Genomic DNA, 25,490 nt, shown 5'->3' with positions numbered 1-25,490 from the left:
GCGACAGTCATGCTCTCTGACCGACGCAACAGGTCTGAAAAGCCATTTATCGTAAGTGTTGGTGTTGACTTGTTCCTGTTACTGAGGAACAGGATCTATACACAGACGAAATTTGAGGTTTTAATTGTACTTTTGGTTCTCTCAGCCGTTTTACTGCGCGTGCGCATGTTCGAAAGCCATGATGCGAGTATTCCTTCGTATTCGTTTACGAGACTCATAAATCAATTCTTGAGGCTTATATGGTACTTTTGGTACCCACTCAGACATTTCACTGCCATTGCACACGTGCGACAGTCGCTAGACAATGTCGCCCCTGCAGTCGTTTACGAGACTCATGAAGCAAATTCTCAGCTTCCTACGTAGAGAGACTTTTCGCCTCTGTCTTTGACCCGTGTTCCGTTGATAACCGCGGCTATTACTGCTCCCGCCCGTTATGTCACCAGTAGTCGGCAGCAAGGCCGAGTGCAATGTTCTGTCACTCATTTTCATGCTAACCAGTAGCTTTAGAAGGCGTTCCTTTTGCATATGGTGTAAATGTTGCAAGGTAAGTTTTTGAAATCACGAACTTAATGTTATGCTTCCTCGTAGTTCATGTGCGTGCTCGTGTTTCTAAAACACCATGATATCTTTCATAGAAGTATTAAGTGCGCCGTATATTCCCGCCATTGGGTATTGCCGTCAAAACTAGTCTACACAATCAGCGACATACACAAATGGCTGGGAACGACCTCAAGTTCCTGTGTATTGGTATGGTGTGTCTGGATGAACTGTTATACTGCAAATATTATCCGATAGAAGATGGCTTTCAAAGGTAATTAGTAGTAATATACTTCAGAGCGTGTATGTTAATTCATTTATTTCGCAAGTTATAAATACAAGTAGAAAAGTAAACTAGTTTATTATTTTCTCCCAGTTCTTACGAAAATTGAATGAAATTGGTCAATTATTTTAATGCTGTGATGAATGTGACTAAAGCAACATAGGTTAAGTGCTACAGCGTCTTCATCATTGAAGTCTATCTAGGGTCTTGCATCTGAGTCTCTGTCATTCAAGTAACGCTCTTCAGTCACAAATCCAGCAATATTCCGCATCATATCTCCTTTTATTCGGTTCTCTAAGCCTCCAGAAGGTTACATCATCACAACATACATTCCTTTGCGTTTGACACATTGAATTTAATGACAGTCGCGCTATCAGTAATTCGCTACACACCATCATCACCTTAATATCGAGATTTAAAACAAAAACTAATCCTACCGTTAATGATAAAGTGACAATCAACATGCCCAGTGCCTGACATTAAATATTGTTTTATTTGTACATTACTGTTAAGCCAATGCCCTTTCGCAGAAGCTCAATAGGAGCAAAATTATCTTGTAGGTATGCGGCGTTATCCAGAAAACGTCCGAATCTGATTTAAAAAAAACGTCATTGTTCGATCCACTAAGGAATTCGACCGCGAACTGAAACCTTACGTGACACGTTGGGATCTACATAATGTTTAGCTTTGGCAAGTAAACGAAGCTCCAAGTACATAAGTTTTTGGTTTCTGAAATTCGCAACTTCGTTGGGTGTGCTTATCTTTTGGGGATCTTTGGTTTGTCCACAAGTGCAGGTGTATTTTAATGTTGCTTTACCAATGACTAGCGAAAGAAACCGTTGTAATGTTTATCTATTATTTGCGACTCACTAAAAAAGAGTAGACTACACACACACACACACACACACACACACACACAAACTGATTAATAATTTAAAAATGGTTTACATCAGTGTTGACATCATAATATTATTTCAGAATAAACTACTGATTCAAGACGTATATCATACATTGCGTATCAACCTCCTATTGGCGCTTTTGAAGCGTGGCTGGTGATAATACTCAAGCGTCTGCCGAGTCACACGCCATATTGACACGTCTTTCAGTTCACTTTATATTTCATATAACGTTAAATTAAGCTGAAAGCCAAATGCATGATTCAGAGTATCATAATGCATTGACGAAAAAAAATCACAGCATGAAGAAGCAATTTTACGACATAAACGGAAGTTGGTAGGCGTGCTTGTAGGTGTGAAAGATGATGTCAATTCAAATTCGCACCAGTCGCACGAGAATGGTGCTAGTAGCGTCACAATGGAAATGCAAATCACGTTTGTACACACTGTCACGGTCGTGAGGGTTAGTTACCTTTGACACGGGATGTGGTAAGTTGATGTTAGTCAAGGATGCCTTTAAGGCGGCAAACACGTCACAAACAACACCTCACTGAGTTTGTATGAGGTCGTGTAATAGGGCTACGAGAAGCTACATGTTCTCTCTGCGATACTGCAGAAAGACATGGCAGGAATGTTGCCATTGTACATGATTGCTGGCAGCGCTAGTCACGAGAATGTACGTTCGCAAGAAGACCGGGCACCGTACGGCCACGTGGCACCACCGAAAGAGAAGACCATGGTGTTCGGCGTATGGCTCTAGCGCATCGTACTGCTTCTGGAGCAGCAGTCTGAGCAGCAGTTGGCATCACAGTGGCGCAACGAAATGTTACAAATCCGTAACTTCAAGGACAGTTCCGAGTCAGACGCCTTCTAGCATTCCAGTGACCCCAAACCGCCGCCATTTGCGACTTCAGTGGTGTAAAGCGAGAACTTTGGAGGTCAGGGTGGAGGAGGTCTGTTGTGTTTTCTGATGAAAGCTGGTTGTGCTTTGGTGCCAGTGATGGCCTGTGTTAACAAGAACGAGTCCAGTTGGACACACTAGACTTACGCCCGGAGATATGGTCTAGGGAGCGATTTTGTACGACAGCCGCAGCGCTCACTGGTTACCCCACGCACCCTGACTGCAAATGTGTACGTCAGTCTGGTGATTCGACCTGTCAATCTGCCATTCATTGACATCATAACAGAGGGTGTTTTCCAGCAGGATAACGCTTGCCTACATACCGCTGTTGTAGCACAACATGCTTTACAGAGTATCGACATGTTGCCTTGGCCTGTTCCATCACCAGATCTGTCTCCAGTCGAGGACATACGGAACATCAACGGACGACAATTACAGCGTCATCCACAAACAGCATTAACCGTCCCTTTATTGACTGCAAGTGGGACGTACGTGAAACTCCATTCCACAAACTTACGTCCAGCACCTGTGCAACAGGATGCATGCACGTTTGAATGCTTGCTTTCAGCATTCTAGCAGTTCCACCCATTATTAATGTACCAGCGTTCATATTAGCACTGGCTTACCTCACCATTACATTACTTGTGATCTTGCAATATTAACCACTCAAATATGTTACCCACACAAATGTAAGTATTATTTTCTTGGCACTGCGATTTTTTTCCGTCAGTGTAAAAATGGAACTCCCTCATAGAGTATCTGTTCTGTAAGCTTGAGATAATGCTTATAATACGTTGATTCAACCGATATGGTATGAAAATAATTAAAACCAAATTGCCACAGTTGAAATTCAATAGAGTTTCATCATTATGAATGTCGACGGTAGCGTTTGACTTGAGGGGTTTATGGTTCAAATGGCTCTGAGCGCTATGGGACTTAACTTCTGAGGTCATCAGTCGCCTAGAACTTAGAACTAGTGAAACCTAACTAACCTAAGGACATCACATACATCCATGCCCGAGGCAGGATTCCAACCTGCGACCGTAGCGGTCGCGCAGTTCCAAACTGCAGCGCCTAAAACCGCTCGGCCACTCTGGCCGTCGGAGGGGTTTAAATTTGGAATCAGATTTCGTCTGTGCATTTAGAATGAAACTGATTTATTCTTATTTGTGTTTCAATTAATTCATATTAATTAGCACATCGTATTTCAGAAGAAAGTAGTCTAAAAGAAATAAGAAAAAAGTAGCTGCATCCGTCCTCTATCAATATCTTGCAAACCACTGTGAACTGCGTGGCAGAGCATACGTCCCATTGAACCAATCATTCCGTTCCATTCACTTACGAATCGCGGGGGAACGGTTGTTTAGACGCCTCTGTAATCACTTTGATCTTGTCCTCGCGATCCCTATGGGAGTGATACGTGGAGGCTGTAGCATATTCCTAGATTCATCATTCAATGTCGGTTCCCGAAACATTGTATGAAGGCTTTCTCGCGATCGTTTCAGTTCTTTCAACATCGCTGTGACACTCGCCAACAAGTCAAACAAACCAGTAACCATTTATGCTACCCTTCTCTGTGTAAGTTCAATATCCCCTGTTAATTCTGTCTGGTACGGTCTCCACAAACTAGAGTAATATTCCCAGGTGGGTCGCACGAGTGATTAGTAACAAAACTCACTTGTAGACTGATTGCATTTCACTAGAATTCTACCAATAAAACCTGCTTTACCGACGAACGAGTCCGTGTGTTCCTTCCATTTCATGTCCACACACAAAGAGTTACACCCAGGAATTTTACGACTTTATCGATTCCAGTTGTGACTGACTGATAGTGTAGTCGTAGGATACTACTTTTCTTTCGTTTTCTGACACACAAGTTCACATTTCTGAACATTTAAGGCAAGTTGCCAAACTGCACCACTTTGAAAACTTATCAAGAACTGAGTCTTTGTGCACTTTCTTTCTGACGGTATTTCCTTACAGATAACTGCATCGTCTGCGAAAAACTGAGGCTCTTATTAACGCTGTCCGCAAGATTATAATATGAATAGCGAGAGATCGAACACACTTCCCTCAGATACATCCAAATTTACCTCTAAATCTGTTGGTGACTCTAGATCCAAAATAACTTGCGCGCCCTTCCTAGCAAGAAATCTTCAATCCAGTGACAAATTTCGCTTGATACCACATACAAGCGAATTTTTTGCAGTAAGCGTAGGTGCGGTACTGAGTCAAATGCTTTTCGGAAATCCTGCTGCTTTTCTCCTTGGCTTTCAGTATGTCCTGTAAGAAAAGTGCGAGTTGAGTTCACGTGTTCGATGTTTTGAAATCAATGTTGATTAGCATGAAGTAAGTCATTCTGTTCGAGATACCGCATTATGTCTGAGCTCATAGTACATTCAAAGATTCTACAGGTCAAGGATCTTGGACGGTAATTATGTGGATCAATTCTGCCACCCTTCCTGTAAACGGGTGCGTCCTGTGCTTTCTTCCAACTACTGGGCACGATTTTTTGTCTAAGGGATCTACCATAGATTATAGTTACCAGGTTTGGCAGGATTGGCTCATTGATTCTGTCTCTCATAAAATATTTTATCTCATTGCAAAGAGAAAGTGGCACTAATATCAGTAAAAGCAACGTTGCAAGTTGTTTTACAAAACCTGAAAGCTTGAATTACAGGATGATAACCAACTGAGTAAATGGAAGTCAAGTTTGTGGTTTGAAAAGAGACGGATAATTCAGGCGATTTTATTTTGCAACCGAAAGCGTGTGTTCCGTTACATCAGAACTAACGCATAATACGCGAAAATTTTGGTTAAAAGGAACAAGGAGCTTCAGTCAGGAGCAGTCAATCAGATGTCGACCGTTTCCCTGCAGTCGATCTTTGATTGTTAATAAGTGGTGAGTTCGATACAGTAACATCACAATGTCTCACCGAAATCGACAAACTTAGTGAAAGTGGAGCAGTTCACTATAGACGAGCTCTTGAGGGACTCCTGCGTGGTCTCACGGAAAATAACGTATAGAAACGTTCTGAGCAGCAAGAAAAAGAACGGAGGTGTATATGGACTGAAATGGGTGCTACTTTGAATGTGGCCAATACTGATCGAACATATCTGTATGAACACAAATTGCAGCACGAATTTCGCACCAGTCACATGAGTGGTGCTAGTAGCGCCAAATGAGGACCCAAATCAGGTTTCCTTTAAATACACGCTGTCATGGTCGTGAGCGTTAGTTACCTTTTGAACTGGACATGGTGAGTTAATGTTAGTCAAGAACGTCTTTAAGTCGACAAAGACGCTATTATCAACACCTCAATGAGTTCGAACGAGGTCGTGTAACAGGGCTACGATAAGCTGGATGATCCTTCTGTGATATTGCAGAAATACTTGGCAGCAATGTAGAAACTGTACTTGGTTGCTGGCAGCGAGAATGGACGGCCACAAAAGACAGGACTCCAGATAGCCACATGGCACTGACGAGAGGGAAGACCACCGTTTTCGGCGAACGGCTCTGGCACATCGTACTGCATGTGCAGCAGCAATTTAAGCTGCAGTTGGCACGACAGTAACATAACGAACTGTTACAAATCTGTAACTTCAGGGACAGTTTCAAGCCAGGAGCCCTGTAGTGAGTATTCCACTGACCCCAAACCACCGCCATTTGAATCTTCAGTAACGTCAAGCGAGAGCTCATTTGAGGGCACAGTTTAGGTCTATTTTCTGACGAATGCTGATTGTGCCTCGTTGTAAGTGAAGGCCATGTGATGGTAACAAGGAGGCCATTTGAGGGCCAGCAACCAAATCGTCTGCGTGTTACGACACACTGGACTTACACGTCGAGTTATGGTCTAGAGTGCGATTTCGTATGGCAGCAGGAGCACTCTCGTGGTTATCCCACGCACCCTGACTGCAAAAACTGTACGTCACTCTGATGATTCGACCTGTTGTGCTGCCATTCATTAACAGCATTCCAGGGGTCTCTTCCAACAGGATAACACTCCCCCATGTACCGCTGTTTTAACCCAACATGCTCTACAGAGTGTCGACATGTTGCCTTGGCCTACTCAATCATTATCCTGATGAAATGTAGGGTTTGGAAGGGATCGAATGAAGGATAGAGCCACGGATCGTAACATATCTGAAATGTAACGTACACTGTTCAAAGTTCCGTCAATGCGAACAAGAGGTGACCGAGACGTGTAACCAATGGCACCCTATACCATCACACCGGGTGATACGCCAGTATGGCGATGACGAATACACGCTTCCAATGTGCGTTCAATGCGATGTCGCCAAACACAGATGCGACCATCATGATGCTGTAAACAGAAACTGGATTCAGCCGAAAAATGACGTTTTGCCATTCGTGCACCCAGGTTCGTCGTTGAGTACACCATCGCAGGCGCTCCTGTCTGTGATCCAGCGTCAAGGGTAACCGCAGCCATGGACTCCGAGATGATAGTCCATGCTGCTGCAAACGTCGTCGAACTGTTCGTGCAGATGGTTGTTGTCTTGCAAACGTCCCCATCTGTTGACTCAGGGATCGAAACGTGGCTGCACGATCCGTTACAGCCATGCGGATAAGATGCCTGTCATCACGACTGCTAGTGATACGAGGCCGTTGGGATCCGGCACGGCGTTCCGTATTACTCTCCTGAACCCACCGATTCCATATTCTGTCAGCGGTCATTGGATCTCAATCAACGCGAGCAGCAATGTCGGGATACGATAAACCGCAATCGCGATAGGCTACAATCCGACCTGTTGTCGGAAACGTGATGGTACGCATTTCTCCTCCTTACACGACGCATCACAACAATGTTTCACCAAGCAACGCCGGTCAACTGCTGTTTGTGTATGAGAAATCGGTTGGAAACTTTCCTCATGTCAGCACATTGTAGGTGTCGCCACCGGCGCCAACCTTGTGTGAATGCTCTGAAAAGCTAATCATTTGCATATCACAGCATCTTCTTCCTGTCGGTTAAATTTCGCGTCTGTAGCACATCATCCTCGTGGTGTAGCAATTTTAATGGCCAGTAGTGTATATGTATAGCTCTCGTACGGTAAGATATAATGCTTCATATCATTGACATGTAACTTAGTTGGGGTATGTCACATTAAGATTGTCAGTTCTTTCTTTTACAATTTACCTTCTGTAGGCAATATCTATTCAGTTTCTTCTCCAGTTCTCCTGTACTGTATTAATTTTTTTATTGTGGTTGTAATTTAACTGTAATTGTTACAAGCCTACTAGGTTGTTTCACTATATTCATATCTGCACTCCTGTAGAGTGTATTTCTTCGCTACCATTGTCCTCCTCCTATTCTGTCTCATCTTGACACAAAAACACATACACATACACATTTTTCTGGCTAGTTTGCTTTATATGTATTTACTGTTTAATTTCGTTACGTTAACTTTACACTGCCAAAGATGAAATTTACTCTGTGTTCGCACTTCACTCTCCTTGTGTAGTGTTTTTGCAATATTGTGCAATTTTGTGCGCCAGTGCTGTATCCTCTTTCACGGTGTTAATCAGTTAAAGTCTGATGATGGCCTTGTAAGACGAAAACTGATTAACAAGATAAATTAATACTGTACAACGTCACAATTTAGTGCTTTTCACCTATAATTGTGACGCTATTCTACCAAGAATTTTATAGGAGAATGAGCTAATACAGGTACTGCCTCTTAAAACAGCGAAGTTTTAGATAATACTGCAACCGTTTAAACTCTTTTAGATTATTAATCGTTACTACCGGAAACTTTTTCAACAGAGTTCTTGAGCGGAGGCTGCGACCAGGAGGCAACGCCGGCAATAACTGTAAAGTGCTATCGGAGCTGAACGCTAAATGCGATTTACTTGGATCCCTTAATATTAACTGCACATCTGGTCGGTAAGTGACACACAATTTTACTTCTTTTACTGATACTGACAGTGACATCAATTTTGTGAGGTAGCAGTGTCAGTCTAATTTCTGAAATGTAGTTCCATAGCCAAGAACAAAAAAAAAAGTTTAAACGAACATAGGACACTGAACACTGTTTTTTTCTAAATGACACACATCAGAAAGTGTATTGTTTGACATGCACGGCAGAAACATTCTCATGCGTGGGCGACTAAGAAGCGAAATTTTTTCAGGGGGGAGGAGGGGAGGGGAGTGCAGGTGGGGGGGGGGGGAGAACAGAGACGAAAGAGAGATAATATTCACAGTTCGATGGTTACTGCTGCGCCAGTCTAAAGTAAAATGAGGCAAACAAAAAATCATTGGTTGTTAAAGAACCTTAACCTACTAGACTTTTTCTTGGGGATGGATCTGGTGGTTTACTAATTCGCTAACATATCCCTAACATAGCGCACGGGGAAAAGCTTTAGCATGCTAATGGGTTCCTCTGTAGCTGCCTGACACAGTTATTTCATCTATATGGTCTGACCAGTAACACCAAAACTGATCTATCCTATAAATAAATACAGTAGAACATTCACTGTTGGTGTTCGGCTTTTTCGGTGATTTATGTGGATGATTTGCGGTATCAGATTACTTACTCATTTTCCAGAAGTCATCGTATGCCAGGAACACTAGAAAGTGTGTGAAACCAATATTCCGAGAGACAGGAAATGTTCGCCGAAGGTTAAAAAGCCACCCAAAATAACCATTCAACAATAGTGTCCAATACGAAGACTGCAAAGCTTACATCTGCCTCAGAGGTTACAAACTTGTGTATGTGCCGTTTTTGGGAATCTCTGCCATGTAGACTGCTACTGCTGCTGTTATAATAACGTGAAATTATTTGTCTGATGTTCACGTATACTACTAGGCACCATGATCTCACTCGAAAATTGACACTAAGTGAAGCAGCAAAGTTACATAGTGGGTCGCCACTGTTGGTAGAATCGAAAAAACGGAAATCGCCAAGTCGCTGTTCGTTGTAACGAGGGTACTTTGTAGTGACACAGGCGCTCATTACATTCTAATTTGAATAATTTACTTGACTGTTTTCTGCAGCACTCTGTGATACAGATAGCCATACTATCGGTGCAACCACAACGGAGGGTTATCTGTTGAGAGGCCAGACAAACGTGTGGTTCCTGAAGAGGGGCAGCAGCCGTTTCAGTAGTTGCAGGGGCAACAGTCTGGATCATTGACTGATATGGCATTGTAACATTAATCAAGACGGCCTTGCTATGCTGGTACTGCAAACGACTGAAAGCAAGGGCAAACTACAGCAGTAATTTTTCCCGAGGGCGTGCAGCTTTACTGTATGGTTAAATGATGATGGCGTCCTCTAGGATAAAATATTTCGGAGGTAAAATAATCCCCCATTGGGATCTCCGGACGGGGACTACTCAGGAGGACGTTGCTATCAGGAGAAAGAAAACTGACGTTCTACGGATCGGAGCGTGGAACGTTAGATCCCTTAATGGGGCAGGTAAGTTAAAAAATTTAAAAAGCGAAATGGATAGCTTAAAGTTAGATATAGCGGGAATTACTGAAGTTCGGTGGCAGGAGGAACAAGACTTCTGTTCTGTTAAATACAGGGTTATAAATACAAAATCAAATTTAATAGCCATGGGGACTGGATTTCGATAGTAGGAAAGGGAGATAAGGAAACGTAGTGGGTGAATATGGACCGGGGATAAGGAATGAAAGAGGAAGCCGCCTGGTAGAATTTTGCTCAGAACGTAACTTAATCATCGCTAAGACTTGGTTCAAGAATCATGGAAAAAGGTTGCATATGTGGAAGAGACCTGGAGACACTGGAAGTTTTCAGATAGATTATATAATGGTAACAGAGATTTAGGAACCAAGTTTTAAACTGTAAGTCATTTCCAGGGGCAGATGTGGACTCTGACCACAATCTATTGGTTATGAACTGTATATTAAAACCGGTGAAACTGCAAAAAGATGGGAATTTAAGGAAATGGTAACTAGATAAACTGAAAGAACCAGAGGTTGTAGAGAGTTTCAGAGAGAGCATTAGGGACCGATTGACAATAATGGGGAAAGAAATACAGTAGAAGAAGAATGGGTAGCTTTCAGAGACGAAATAGTGAAGGCAGCAGAGGATCGAGTAGGTGAAAGGACGAGGGCTAGTAGAAATCCTTGGGTGTTGTTGTTGTTGTTGTTGTGGTCTTCAGTCCTGAGACTGGTTTGATGCAGCTCTCCATGCTACTCTATCCTGTGCAAGCTTCTTCATCTCCCAGTACCTACTGCAACCTACATCCTTCTGAATCTGCTTAGTGTATTCATCTCTTGGTCTCCCCCTACGATTTTTACCCTCCACGATGCCCTCCAATACTAAATTGGTGATCCCTTGTTACCTCAGAACATGTCCTACCAACCGATCCCTTCTTCTGGTCAAGTTGTGCCACAAACTCCTCTTCTCCCCAATCCTAATCAGTACCTCCTCATTAGTTATGTGATCTACCCATCTAATCTTCAGCATTCTTCTGTAGCACCACATTTCGAAAGCTTCTATTCTCTTCTTGTCCAAACTATTTACCGTCCATGTTTCACTTCCATACATGGCTACATTCCATACAAATACTTTCAGAAATGACTTCCTGACACTTAAATCTATACTCGATGTTAACAAATTTCTCTTCTTCAGAAACGCTTTCCTTGCCATTGCCAGTCTACATTTTATATCCTCTCTACTTCTACCATCATCGGTTATTTTGCTCCCCAAATAGCAAAACTCCTTTACTACTTTAAGTGTCTCATTTCCTAATCTAATACCCTCAACATCACCCGACTTAATTCGACTACATTCCATTATCCTCGTTTTGCTTTTGTTGATGTTCATCTTATATCCTCCCTTCAAGACACCATCCATTCCGTTCAACTGCTCTTCCAAGTCCTTTGCTGTCTCTGACAGAATTACAATGTCATCGGCGAACCTCAAAGTTTTTATTTCTTCTCCATAGATTTTAATACCTACTCCGAATTTTTCTTTTGTTTCCTTTACTGCTTGCTCAATATACAGATTGAATAACATCGGGGAGAGGCTACAACCCTGTCTTACTCCCTTCCCAAACGCTGCTTCCCTTTCATGTACCTCGACTCTTATAACTGCCATTTGGTTTTTGTACAAATTGTAAATAGCCTTTCGCTCCCTGTATTTTACCCCTGCCACCTTTAGAATTTGAAAGAGAGTATTCCAGTCAACATTGTCAAAAGCTTTCTCTAAGTCTACAAATGCTAGAAACGTAGGTTTGCCTTTCCTCAATCTTTCATCTAAGGTAAGTCGTAAGGTCAGTATTGCCTCACGTGTTCCAGTATTTCTACGGAATCCAAACTGATTTTCCCCGAGGCCGGCTTCTACTAGTTTTTCCATTCGTCTGTAAAGAATTCGTGTTAGTATTTTGCAGCTGTGGCTTATTAAACTGATTGTCCGGTAATTTTCACATCTGTCAACACCTGCTTTCTTTGGGATTGGAATTATTATATTCTTCTTGAAGTCTGAGGGTATTTCACCTGTTTCATACATCTTGCTCACCAGATGGTAGAGTTTTGTCAGGACTGGCTCTCCCAAGGCCGTCAGTAGTTCCAATGGAATGTTGTCTACTCCGGGGGCCTTGTTTCGACTCAGGTCTTTCAGTGCTCTGTCAAACTCTTCACGCAGTATCGTATCTCCCATTTCATCTTCATCTACATCCTCTTCCATTTCCATAATATTGTCCTCAAGTACATCGCCCTTGTATAGACGCTCTATATACTCCTTCCACCTTTCTGCTTTCCCTTCTTTGCCTAGAACTGGATTTCCATCTGAGCTCTTGATGTTCATACAAGTGGTTCTCTTATCTCCAAAGGTCTCTTTAATTTTCCTGTAGGCAGTATCTATCTTACCCCTAGTGAGATAAGCCTGTACATCCTTACATTTGTCCTCTAGACATCCCTGCTTAGCCATTTTGCACTTCCTGTCGATCTCATTTTTGAGACGTTTGTATTCCTTTTTGCCTGCTTCATTTACTGCATTTTTATATTTTCTCCTTTCATCAATTAAATTCAATATTTCTTCTGTTACCCAAGGATTTCTACTAGCCCTCGTCTTTTTACCTATTTGATCCTCTGCTGCCTTCACTACTTCATCCCTCAAAGCTACCCATTCCTCTTCTACTGTATTTCTTTCCCTCATTCCTGTCAATTGTTCCCTTATGCTCTCCCTGAAACTCTGTACAACCTCTGGTTCTTTCAGTTTATCCAGGTCCCATCTCCTTAAATTCCCACCTTTTTGCAGTTTCTTCAGTTTTAATCTACAGGTCATAACCAATAGATTATGGTCAGAGTCCACATCTGCCCCTGGAAATGTCTTACAATTTAAAACCTGGTTCCTAAATCTCTGTCTTACCATTATATAATCTATCTGATACCTTTTAGTATCTCCAGGGTTCTTCCATGTACACAACCTTCCTTGGGTAACAGAAGAAATATTGAATTCATTTGATGAAAGGAGAAAATATAAAAATGCAGTATATGAAGCAGGCAAAAGGGAATACTAACGTCTCAAAAATTAGATCGACAGGAAGTGCTAAATGGCTAAGCAGGGATGGCTAGAGGACAAATGTAAGGATGTAGAGGCATATATCACTAAGGGTAAGATAGATACTGCCTACAGGAAAATTAAAAGAGACCCTTGGAGAAAAGAGAACCACTTGTATGAATATCAAGAGCTCAGATGGAAAACCAGTTCTAAGCAAAGAAAGGAAAGCAGGAAGGTGGAAGGAGTATATAGAAAGTCTATAGAAGGGCAATATGGAAATGGAAGAGGATGCAGATGAAGATGAAATGGAAGAAAGAAGAATTTGACAGAGCACTGTAAGACCTTAGTCGAAACAAGGCCCCGGGAGTAGACAACTTTCCCTGACAAAGCTCTAGCACCTGGTGAGCAAGATGTATGAGGCAGGAGAAATACCCTCATACTTCAAGCAGAATATAATAATTCCAATCCCAAAGAAAGCAGATGTTGAGAAGTGTGAAAATTACCGAAATGTCAGTTTAATAAGTCATGGCTGCAAAATACTAACACGAATTCTTTACAGACGAATGGAAAAACTGCTAGGAGCCGATCTCGCGGAAGATCAGTTTGGATTCCGTAGAAATGTTGGAACACGTGAGGCAACACTGACCATACGAATTACCTTAGAAGGTAGGTTAAGGAAAGGCAAACCTACGTTTCTAGCATTTGTAGACTTAGAGAAAGCTTTTGACAATGTTTACTGTAATACTCTCAAATTCTGAAGGTGGCAAGGGTCAAATACAGGGAACGAAAGGCTATCTACAATTTGTACAGAAACCAGACGGCAGTTATAAGAGTTGAGGGGCATGAAAGGGAAGCAGTGGTTGGGAAGGGAATAAGACAGGGCTGTAGCCTATCCCCGGTGTTATTCAATCTGTATACTGAGCAAGCAATAAAGGAAACAAAAGAAAAATTTGGAGTAGGAATTAAAATCTATGGAGAAGAACTAAAAACTTTGAGGTTTGTCGATGACATTGTAATTCTGTTGGAGACAGCAAAGGACCTGGAAGAGCAGTTGAACGGAATAGACAGTGTATTGAAAGTAGGATATAAGGTGAACACCAACAAAAGCAAAACGAGGGTAATGGAAAGCAGTCGAATTAAATCGGGTGATGCTGAGGGAATTAGCTTAGAAAATGAGACACTTAAAGTAGTAAATGAGTTTTGCTATTTGGGGAGCAAATAACTGATGATTATCGAAGTACAGAGGTTATAAAATGTAGACTGTTAATGGCAAGGCAGCATTAGTACCTTGGAGAAACGTCGGCGGAGACCCTGTAGTACGCTACGGCGAAGGAATTTCTGTGTCCCTTCGTCGATGTGAGGGTGCCAAGGCTAGAAAATACATGCAAAAGTGCATCGGTTACAAGTTATTTATACTCTGGAGAGGTTTCATGCGCTTATCGTAATCGCCTCAGCACCACTGAAACGTTGGAGGAGAAATTTGTTAACATCGATTATAGATTTACGTGTTAGGAAGTCTTGTTCGAAAGTATTTGAATAGAGTGTAGCCATGTATGGAAGTGAAACATGGACGATAAATAGTTTGGACAAGAAGAGAATAGAAGCTTTCGAAATGTGGTGCTACAGAAGAATGCTGAAGATAAGGTGGGTAGATCACATAACTAATGAGGAAGCACTGAACAGAATTGGGGAGAAGAGGAATTTGTGGCACAATTTGACTAGAAGAAGGGACCGGTTGGTAGGACATGTTCTGAGGCATCAAGGGATCACCAGTTTAGTACTGGAGGGCAGTGTGGACGGTAGAAATTGTAGAGGGAGACCAAGAGATGAATACACTATGCAGATTCACAAGGATGTAGGTTGCAGTAGGTACTGGGAGATGATGAAGCTTGCACAGGATAGAGTAGCATGGTGAGCTGCATCAAACCAGTCTCTGGACTGAAGACCACAACAGCAACAACACAATATATTTCAAAAAAGGTTTCGTTTCATTTGTTTGAGGTTGTTGTCGAAGTTACAAATCCAGCATCTTGTCTTCTAAATTACTTCAATGAATAATTGTTGCAAGAAGCTGCAACCTGTACATACATTTATTACATGACTAAAACAGGACAAGAACTTCAAACAAGTTCATAGGAAATCAAGAAATTGTTCAGCGTGAACAAGAACAGTAGGCAAGTGGAAACAATTAATGGAAGGAATGTGTGTAATCTACAGATGGAGACATATCGTACACACATAAACACTAAGAAGCGGACCCTGAAGATAAATTTTCATGGCTTCAGTATAAGAATGACAGCAAAGCAAATAAAGTTCTAACAAAGGCCTAGATGATCTGCTCGCATTCTGGATGGATATAAGGGAATACCTCATCACAGCACGGAGTGGAAGTCCATGTGAGGATTAACGATCGTGATGAAACAGAAGAACATTTAATTATAGCTGAAACCCAAAGAAATAATCCATCATGTTCACCATGCACAGCTACGAGATTGGACAAATTTGATCAACATCCTGTTATCGATTATTTAAAATCTGCAAGAATTTGCCACATTACACGTTGAAAATAACATATTTACATCTACATGATTTCTCTGCAGTTCACAATTGAGTGGCTGGCAGAAGGTTCATCGAACTTATAAGCTACGAGGGTTGCCCAGAAAGTAATGCACCGCATTTTTTTTCAAGAATTCGTTATTGAACATAATGAATTACACACATGAAAGAATGGAGTTTTATCTACACATCCTATTTTTCCACGTAATCCCCATTCCATTCTATGGCCTTCCTCCTGCGCGAAACGAGGGCGTGTATGCCCTGTCGGTGCCAGTCCTTGTCGCGGTGGCGGAGCCAGTGCTTCACTGTGTGAATCACCTGTCACAGTCTGGGACAGGAAGAGTGCGGATAATTGCAGCCACACTTCCTTTGCTGATTGGCAGATGCAGCGCCAACTGTCGGGTAGCAATGTCTGTGCTCGCGAATGACAACATCAGCTCGCTGCAACATGTCGGGTGTGACAGCCGCGGATGGTCTCCCCGACCGCTGCAAATCGTGGAGCTCCGCCGAACCGCCTTCTGATGACCTCACCCTCCGTGCCCAGCGAGTAACTGTACTTCTGTCGGTAGCAGATGCTCCATAGAAATTGGCGCGATCACTCAGGAGACTATAAATAATACATACGTAACGTTTCGCATTCGTAGCATTGTTTTCAGCTAAGAAAAAAAAATGGTGTGCATTACTTTCTGGGCAACCCTCGTATTTCTCTACTGTTCCACTCTCGAACGGCGCGCAGGAAAAACGAGCACAATACTTCGTTGTAACAGCCAAGTAACTAACTACTGTGTGAATGATGGATGTATGGAAAGCAGATGTAAGTCTTAAGTCTGTAAATAGTGGAAGTTTAATTTTAAATCTTGTACATAATCTGACTGTTCTTAACTGAGGATCACTGAAATGAATAATTTACTTTAATTTTTGACAATACCTGGTTGTAATAGCCAAGAAAGTAGCAAATGTCTGAATGATGGATTTAATGAAAGCAGATGTAAGTATTAAACCTGTAAATATTAGAAGTTTAAATTTAGTTCATGTACATAATTTTACTGTTTATTGACTGAGGATCATTAAAATTAATGAAACGCAAGTTTTTCTAATTACATTTTTGTAATGTGTTTTTCTGACATGTTCCACACCCAGCAGGATTCCCTCTTTTATGGGTCTATGGAATGAATAATTAATCTAATATAATCTTCATTCTTTCTGTACAAGCTCTGATTTCTCTTATTTTATATGCCGATTATTTCTCCCGCTGTAGGTCGACGCCAAATAGAATATTTTCGCAATTGGAGTAGAAAGTTGGTGATTGAAATTTCACGAGAAGATCCTACCGCATGCAAGAACAAAATCTCATGTGTTTGAGATGTACCTCTGTTTATCAAAAGATGCCAACTGTTTTCGTTTGTACCATATAAAGAAATGAGAATGAAAATCTAATACAGATAGATTGTATATATCATAAAAAAAGTTAGGGTAAAGTCCCAACACGCACAATTACGTGGTTGCCAAATTTCTAGAAATTTCTGAAAATAAATTTATTTTCATTTTTAATGAATTACTAACTGGTTTTTACATCCCAATAGTTACTATTTTCCATAAAAAACGCACAAAATGCAACCTTCGGGCTGTGTATTACTACAACTACCTGGGAGCACTTTCTCATTGCTCTGCAAATAGCTATGTTGCTTTAACACTTTTATGCTTCATGAGTTATCTGATGTGTTGCTCATATTCACTTGAAGTCAATTTTCATTGTTCTGTGCAGGCTATAAATCATTGTACAACTAAAATAAGTGTGAACAACCTAACTTTGCGGTTAGCTATGATTCCTAAATTCGTTTCATGGGTCAGAAGTTTGTATATGATGGGCATGTTCGAATTTACTTTCACTGGTAGTCGAAGCTGAAAAACTGCAGGTACCTTACACAATGTGGCAGATTATTGCCATTTAGAGAATACTTTAAATGTAAAATGCAGTCTGCCTTTATACTCAAGGTAGCTAATGCAGCTTTGTGAGGTTGTGCTCGACTTGGATGTTGCCGGTTCGAATACTAGTGGTCTTAGCGAGATTTTGTGGCACTTGAGGGTAACCGGTCTGTCGTAAGACGACATTGCGCTCAGCTGTTTCAACAGTAATATTCAATACGAAAAGGCTATATGCTAGTACTCAGTTTTACCCTCTGTTTCCTCTCATTATCATCATCAACGACACACAAGCGTGACACAATACTATACATGCATTCATCAGTTGCGAACACATGCACATAACACGAGGGAGTTAGTAAATAACTGAAGGTCACAGATTAACCACCAAATTTTTCTGTAGTGTAGGCATCATTAAAATGAATCCTCAGGGTATTCTACAGCTAATAACTCTTATTGTTTCATATACAGTATAATCAAGGAGCACTTGGCGTCATTTGGCATCAACCTGGACAAATGTGACTACATTGAAGGCTACGAAGTACCTATAGCAACCTGCATTATTAATGAAGAAAACGGATCGCGCACGTCTTTGTATTACAGTGAGGAGTGGCCTGAAGTTTCGTATGAAGCTTTCCTCAAGATAGATTTGTCTCAGTACTCCTGGATCCACTTGGAGGTAAGTCTGTGGGCACACAACTCTCGTCTTTTGTACACTATTTATTCTGTTGCGTCAGTATTATTTCAAGGAATATATTTTTGTCTCCAGACACTTACGTACCTCTTTTATACAGATGCGAAACTTCGACCAGCTGGATAAAATAATACCAAAGATTGCCGAATGGAACTCTGGGAGGCACAATCCAGTTCCAGTATCACTGGAAATGGAAAATTATGACGAACGCTGTATGAAACATATGTCCTATGGAGATGTAATCTTCGTCAGCAAGGATTTTGCAAGAGATCTCGGATATAACTCGATGTCTGCAGCCCTGGATGGATTTTATGGACTTCTGAAACCAGGGTAAGGTAGTTGCAAAGACGCTGAGGGAAATGACTATAGCTCTCCATTTCAAATGATAGTTTAACTTCGACTTTCCACTCGTGAAGTCGTATATTCTGTTATGTGCATTTAATCGTGGTCCTTATTGTTTTTGCATGCTGGCTGAGATCTTAACACATCTCGACAACATTCTTTCATAAAAGTCGTCGCTTTTATCCCGTTTCTACATGTACAGAGGTTGGACAGAAATATGGAAACACTGCGAGAAATTCGCGATTGAATATAAATGCGGATGCTAGCTAAGACTGCAGTTTGAGCAGTTGTATTTGACCACGAGCGGCACATGTGCACTATTCTCAATGCTAAGCAAGTTTCAGTCGTTGTCAGAGCAGTGTTCTGTGTAGTTGAGAGTGCATCATGTTGGAACTAAGTGAACTTGAATGTGGGGAGATTGTGCTCGTATCGTGGTTGCTTCTGTAAACACGGGAGCCGAAGTATTTGGTGTTTCAAAATGTTCAAATGTGTGTGAATTTCTAAGGGGTCAAACTGCTGAGGTCATCGGTCCTTAGATTTACACACTACTTTAAACTAACTTAAACTAACATGCTAAGAATAACACGCACATCCATGCCCGAGGGAGGACTCGAACCTCCGGCGGGAGGGGCCGCGCAGTCCGTGACATGGCGCCTCCGCGTGGCTATTTGGTGTTTCAGGAGGCACCGTATCGAAGATTTATACCACATATCGGGAAAGCGGAAATATACCTTCCGATAAGTCACAACCTGGACGAAAACGAGTGTTGAGAAATCATGGTAGACGGTCACTGAAGAGGACTGTGACTAAAAATAAGAGGAGGACAGCTGCAAGAATCGCTGCACAACCTGGGGCGAGCTGGAATTCGAAACCCCCAGATCACTGATGCAAATACCCCTAATAGCGAAACGTGCTGCCGAAGCCAGAAAATCTGGACTTATGAAGCATCGGGAGAATTTCATTTGATCACACTGTTTCCAATTTCTGGCCGAGTTTACGCCCCAAGGGCGAAAAAAGGGGGGGGGAGGGGGGAGGGGGTTGGTGGTGTTACTCGGCAAGGTCGCGTAACTGGCAAGGATTATAGGACCATTTTTGCTGATCAGGTCCATCCGACGGCACAATGTTTCTTCCCCAGTGTGTTGCTGTATTCCAAGATGATATGGCCTCTGTTCACACTCTCGCATTGTCCGGACTGAATTGTGAGTACGAAGATTAATTGTAGCATCTCCCCTGGCCACCACAGCCATTAGACGTGAATGTCATTGAGTCTTTGTGGTTTGCTTTGGAAAAAAGGGTGAGTGATTGCTACCTACCTCCATCATCGTTACCTCAACTTGCCACTATTATGAGGGAAGAATGGTATACGAATCCCTTGAAAACCGACAGGATCCATATTTACTCATTCCGAGACGACTGGAAGCTGTTTTGAACGTCAAAGATTTTCTTACACTGTATTACGCACGATATTGCGTAGTGTTTTTCCTGTTGCTATATTTTTGTCCACCCCCTGCACGAAAAGCACACAAATGAAAATGCCCCTCTTACGATAACAATGTTGTACATATTTAGGAGGGATAATTACTAAATTTTTAGAAAAATCGGAAGAGCACGACCGACGCACACTATATTGACAACTAAATACATTCCTCACAAGTCACTGTACAGTGCGTGATGGACGGTATTTTGTATTATTGTCATCATTAGCTTACCTCCTCCATTTGCGAGTGGAGCTAACGTAGAACTGTTTTTTGTATGCCTCTATATGAACAATGCTTTCTCTTATTTAGTCGTTACAGTCCTTATGCAAGATGAATGATGTAGGCGGTACAGTAGTTAACCAGTCTGCCGCAAATCTGCTTTGCTAAACTTCCTCAACAGTACAATCGAAAAAAAGTTTTCGCGGCCGGGGTATATTTCAATTAAAACTTCCAGCCTGAGGGTCGTGGTCGATATTAAAACAACACAGCTGGCCGTCAAACCTGCAACGCCGTGAAGACGGCATGCAACAAACGTCAAACTGGTATTAAGTTCACTACATCGTTGGATGTGCAGTTGATTATCAGATCGGCGTAACCGCACAAAACAGTTAAGAATAAAATTATCTATACTACTTTATATAATGTACTGTGCCTATTCCTTCATTTGTTATTAGCTTCCGTGTAACTGTTCTGCTGGCCACTTATGTTATATACATATTTCTATGAAACCTTATCCTTCAGTGCCACTTGTCCACCTAAAAATTTCACTTACCTTCTCTTCCCCTCATAACACATTCCCATTTTCAATTCCCAGTGAACCTATTGGCTTGGTATTTTCTAAGCCAGTCTACTCCCAACGAAATTTTTACTCTTAATCCCACTACTGGGAACCCCACTGCTGGAAATTCATTCGTGCTATACAAAATTATATATTAGCCTTTTCCTTTACAGTCTTACTGCAAATTCTAGTCACCCCACACAAAATTATACCTTTTATGGGTGATGTAACTGCCTCCTCACGTCTCTTAATCACATTCCAACATGTTCTGTAAACTAGCATATATTGCTTCCAGTATTAATAATTAATGGTACCTTTGTGTAAGTCCATTTGGGAATAATTTTGACTAGTCTGACTGCTCCATTTTTTCCACTAATAATACTCCTTTTAACTCTACCTCTTCGTGAAATCTGAGAAAATTGTCTCATATACTACTTCATTGGGTCTGACATTGTCAGCTGAGTTGGTTTCTGCCTCAGATACACGCACTCACAATTTCTTACAAATTCTGCAGAAACTAGCTCTTTCCAAGATCTTTTACTGTCTCTTGGCGCTTGCCACATTCATTGACTCCCTGGAATGGCACTGATTCTTCCATAGCTCTTCCCATTATTGTTCTTACTATTATTATTGTTTTGATATTCCTCATTTCTATATAGGTAGTACCTGTTGTTTCATTATCTGTTCTTGTTAATACTCTGCTGGTTGTGTAAAAAATGGCTCTGAGCACTGTGAGACTTAATATCTGATGTCATCAGTCCCCTAGACTTAGAACTAGTTAAACCTAACTAACCTAAGGACATCACAAACATCCACGCCCGAGGCAGTATTCGAACCTGCGACCGTAGCACCAGCGCAGTTCCGGACTGAAGCGCTAGAACCGCTCGGCCACAACGGCCGGCTCTGGTTGTGTACCATCCATCCATAACCTCCTTGACAGGTATATCCCTCCTTGCTATTCTCTCTTCTTGTCTACTCTTTTCACTCTTGTTACTACAACTGTCTCTAGATGAACTTAAATAATCAAGTTGGTCAAGAAATTTTAATAATTGCTGGACACTGTACCAGAAATTTTTCAAAGCGACTGTTGGCGATGTACTGGTAAGCGCTTCAATCAGATGAGGTTCATAAATACCTTCATCTAAATATTTCACCTGACTGATATACCACTCCACGAAATTCCAGTAACTACCACACGTCTCTCTGTATACACATGACCCCGGCAATTGCAACCTTAGTCTTTTCTGTGGACCTTTTGACCAACATTTCGACTAGAATTCTAGTTCATATCTCTCACAAGACTCAAATCTGTCTATATTCAACAGACCTTACAACAAAGTACTTTCTTCAGAATGACTTAACACACAAAAAGAACTTTTCTTCTGGAGTCCCAAACTACAGAGAATGTTCCTTCGGAAAGATAACTGATTGGATTTTCTCCTCTGGCTCAAAGGTCAGATATTTCTGATTTACACCTTTGCTCATCTCAGATCTAAATTCTGCTCAAAACTGATTCCCGCTACTACTCCATTCTGCTCGAGAAGGAGTACCATTTCTAAAATTTATAGTTCCCTGTCTTTCCTAAAAGTCCCACATCATTTTCAGAAGTGAATACTAGCTGTCTAACCTTCACACGTAAGAAATTCTCATCTTTTCGACCACTATAAGGAAGGTGTCTCGTCACTACGCTGGACTATTTTCTAATGTCAGCTACTCTATCCACTATCACACTTATCGCACAAGCTATCCACAGATCTCTCAACTTATATGCTGCCCATTTCTAGACCTCTGAAAGTTCTTTATTCACTTGTCTAAGCATTCCAACCCTCCTTGCAGACGTTGAGATTCAGTCTTAAGTTCTCTAGTATAATGTTGCAATTTTGCTGTCTCTTCTTTCACCTTTCCTTCTTTCACTATTTATTGTGACACCATCTCATTTAAAAGCATGACTTGATTAGTAATTTTATCTATCCTTTCAGTAGAATGAGCTTGCAGCATTTGGTTAAGTTCTTCTTGAAATTTTTTTTTAATCCATAGCTAGTTCTCTTTTTATTGTATGTTTTTTCCTCGCCTTTCTGATTCTCTTCTCCCTGCCTACTGTCAGTTCCCTTTTTACGTCGTCTAATGACATTCTATTTCTCTCTAGCAAACGAAGAAAAAGTCTAATTTCGCTACTAGCCATTTTGTTGAAACTGAAAAATTGCTTGCACATACAAAAATGTATTACAGTATATTCTCTCAGTTTTTTGAGTTTCACATTTTCCCTATTACATTTACGATATCGCCTTGCGAAATACAAATTTAGATGATTCTTCTAGTGAATTAACCACCTGTCAAAGTTAGAGAGAGAAAACAAAAAATGATGTTTCTAAACCGGAAAGTCTGCCGAACGCACAGAAAATATTTATGTCTAGTTCTCACCACAAATGGCAAACATTTTTTTCTAAGATTAGTGCATAAACATACAAAAAATTGTTATTCTTCAATGAACAATTTACTTTAGCCCATGAATGTGTCCTGTACTCTATCTTTCAAAAATGGTCATTTTTCTGCCTGCTCCAGACAGTCTTTATTTGTTCAGCCGACAAACTGTTGACATTGATCTTCCTTTTGTTGTCTCGTCTCTCTTATAATCGCCGTACAAACGCGCTAAGCAGTAAACGCGACACTCTCGGCAGTATTCAACTTAACAAAAGTTTTTTTTATATATTATTACCAGCATCATTACTCGAAGTGTTGGGAAAAAATGTTTCCCAACAATCGACAAAAATATAGAGCTACTAAATTAGTAGCAGCTATAATCACAAGAACCAGACTTTGCTTTCTCAATAGAGTACAACAGTAGCAAACAAAAGCAAACAAGAAATAATAATTTATATCCACTCCCTTAACTCCTCTGTAGCTTATAAAACAAAGCATTTAAACTTAAACTATAATTTCTTTTGTGTGCTAAGAACATATCTGCATATCTTACGAATGATAAATGTAAATTACGATTGCACTGTTAAATACTCACCAGAAAAAAATGCTCACACGATCGATTCTGAACGTTCGACGATACAATCTTCCTCAGCTTGTCATAAAATGTTAGCAGTATTTGATTAAAACTGTGTTGTAATATTGGAAATATGATGAGAATCACGTTATTATTATTATTATTATTATGATTACTGTTATTATTATTATTATTATTATTATTATTATATTTGTCCCCATCTCGTTCTCACAACACAGTAATTCTCTAACAGCCTGCTGCTTTAGACGAACGCTACTTTAGCGATTGAGTGCTACAATAGCGCAACTTGTGGAAACAGGGTGACTTATATTTGAATATAACCAGGAGGAATATTTCTATGACCATTGCGAATAGCGTAGATGTAGAACGAAAGTTGGAATATCATACATATAGAAGAAAAGTTGGATTAAAAAAATGTTGTGCATTTCTTTTAGGTTGACCCATATATTATCGACATTACCATCGTCATGTAGAAGAAATTTCCTGGCAACTCGAAATGGAAATGTTCATGTCGTCGGTGGCGTATGTTGCAGGGCGAGCCTGGTGGTACCGTGGGGGGAGGAAGGAGCCGCTGCCCGAGGTCCTGCAGGCGTGTTCTTCTCGGCCGCCTTCCCTCCAGAGAAGGTGGTGGACACGCTGGGGGCGGGGGACACGTTCTGCGCGGGTATTATGCTGGCCCTGGCCAAAGGTCGGCCACTGGAGCAGAGCCTGCGGTTCGCCTGCCAGGTCGCGGGCGCCAAGGTCGGCCTCCGCGGTTTCAAAGGCCTCGGCGAGGTCCTCAGGCAGCGAGGCGCTCTCCTCGACTAGCTGCCAACTTCAGCAATCAGTTGGTGGGGCGAGCCGACGACAAGTGATCTTGCGTCGTTTTTTTGCTTTTGGGTCAATTTCAAAACGAACAAAGTAAAAGATCTGACGTTGCTACGTTAAAGTTTGTGCCTGTACGTTATTTGTTGTAATTAACTGTTTACAGTCTGTGATAAACCTGCTTTAATTCAAAGCAATTGCGTTATTGCTACAACTCACTCCCAACGCCGGTGCAGTCTGTCGGTTCCTCCTTTGAAACAATCTGCTAGGGCTGGAACTGAAGTCTTCGATCCAAGAATACACTATCTGATGAAAAGTATCCAGGCATCCCCAGGTAATGCGATATTGACCACTAGAAGTCACCTACCGGCACAAAAGGAGGCGGGGAATATTGTGTAGTCAGTGACAGCAGAATGGGTCGGCCAGCTGCGGTGGCGAGCGGTTCTAGGCGCTTCAGTCCGGAACTGCGCGACTGTTATGGTCGCAGTTCGAATCCTGCCTCAGGCATGGATGTGTGTGATGTCCTTAGGTTAGTTAGGTTTAAGTAGTTCTAAGTTCTAGGGGACTGATGACCTCAGACGTTAAGTCCCATAGTGCTCAGAGCCATTTGAACCATTTGAAGAATGGGTCGGTCAGGACAGCTCTGTAATTTGGAACGTTGACTGTTCATTGGATATCATCTGAGTAGTAAATCAGTCTAGGTAATTTCAATCCTTTGAAGCTGCCGAAGTCGACCGTTAGTATAGTGCTTTCATGAAGCGGAAATATGAAGGAACAACCACAGCTAAATC

The 25,490-nt window shown here is 41.4% G+C and overlaps 1 protein-coding gene across 1 annotated transcript; it reads left to right on the top strand.

The window, feature by feature from the left end:
• Window positions 1–426: 426 nt before the first annotated feature.
• Window positions 427–24,892, top strand: LOC126251637 (ketohexokinase-like). The gene is made up of 6 exons (XM_049952184.1): window positions 427–544; window positions 636–811; window positions 8,401–8,520; window positions 18,059–18,266; window positions 18,382–18,611; window positions 24,429–24,892. The coding sequence occupies exons 2-6, from the start codon at window positions 714–716 to the stop codon at window positions 24,700–24,702; spliced, it is 930 nt and encodes a 309-aa protein (XP_049808141.1). The 5' UTR covers window positions 427–544; window positions 636–713; the 3' UTR covers window positions 24,703–24,892.
• Window positions 24,893–25,490: the final 598 nt, after the last annotated feature.

The sequence above is a fragment of the Schistocerca nitens genome, chromosome 4, assembly GCF_023898315.1.
Source record: "Schistocerca nitens isolate TAMUIC-IGC-003100 chromosome 4, iqSchNite1.1, whole genome shotgun sequence".
Classification (NCBI taxonomy): domain Eukaryota; kingdom Metazoa; phylum Arthropoda; class Insecta; order Orthoptera; family Acrididae; genus Schistocerca; species Schistocerca nitens.
Note: the sequence above shows the minus strand (reverse complement) of the source record. Positions and strands in the feature narration are given on the sequence as shown.

Coding starts and splice junctions, on each gene's coding strand:
- LOC126251637 (XM_049952184.1), top strand. CDS start 714: ATGGCTGGGAACGACCTCAAGTTCCTGTGTATTGGTATGGTGTGTCTG. Junction 8,521..18,058: donor ATTAACTGCACATCTGGTCG/GTAAGTGACACA, acceptor TTTCATATACAG/TATAATCAAGGAGCACTTGG. Junction 18,267..18,381: donor ACTCCTGGATCCACTTGGAG/GTAAGTCTGTGG, acceptor TCTTTTATACAG/ATGCGAAACTTCGACCAGCT.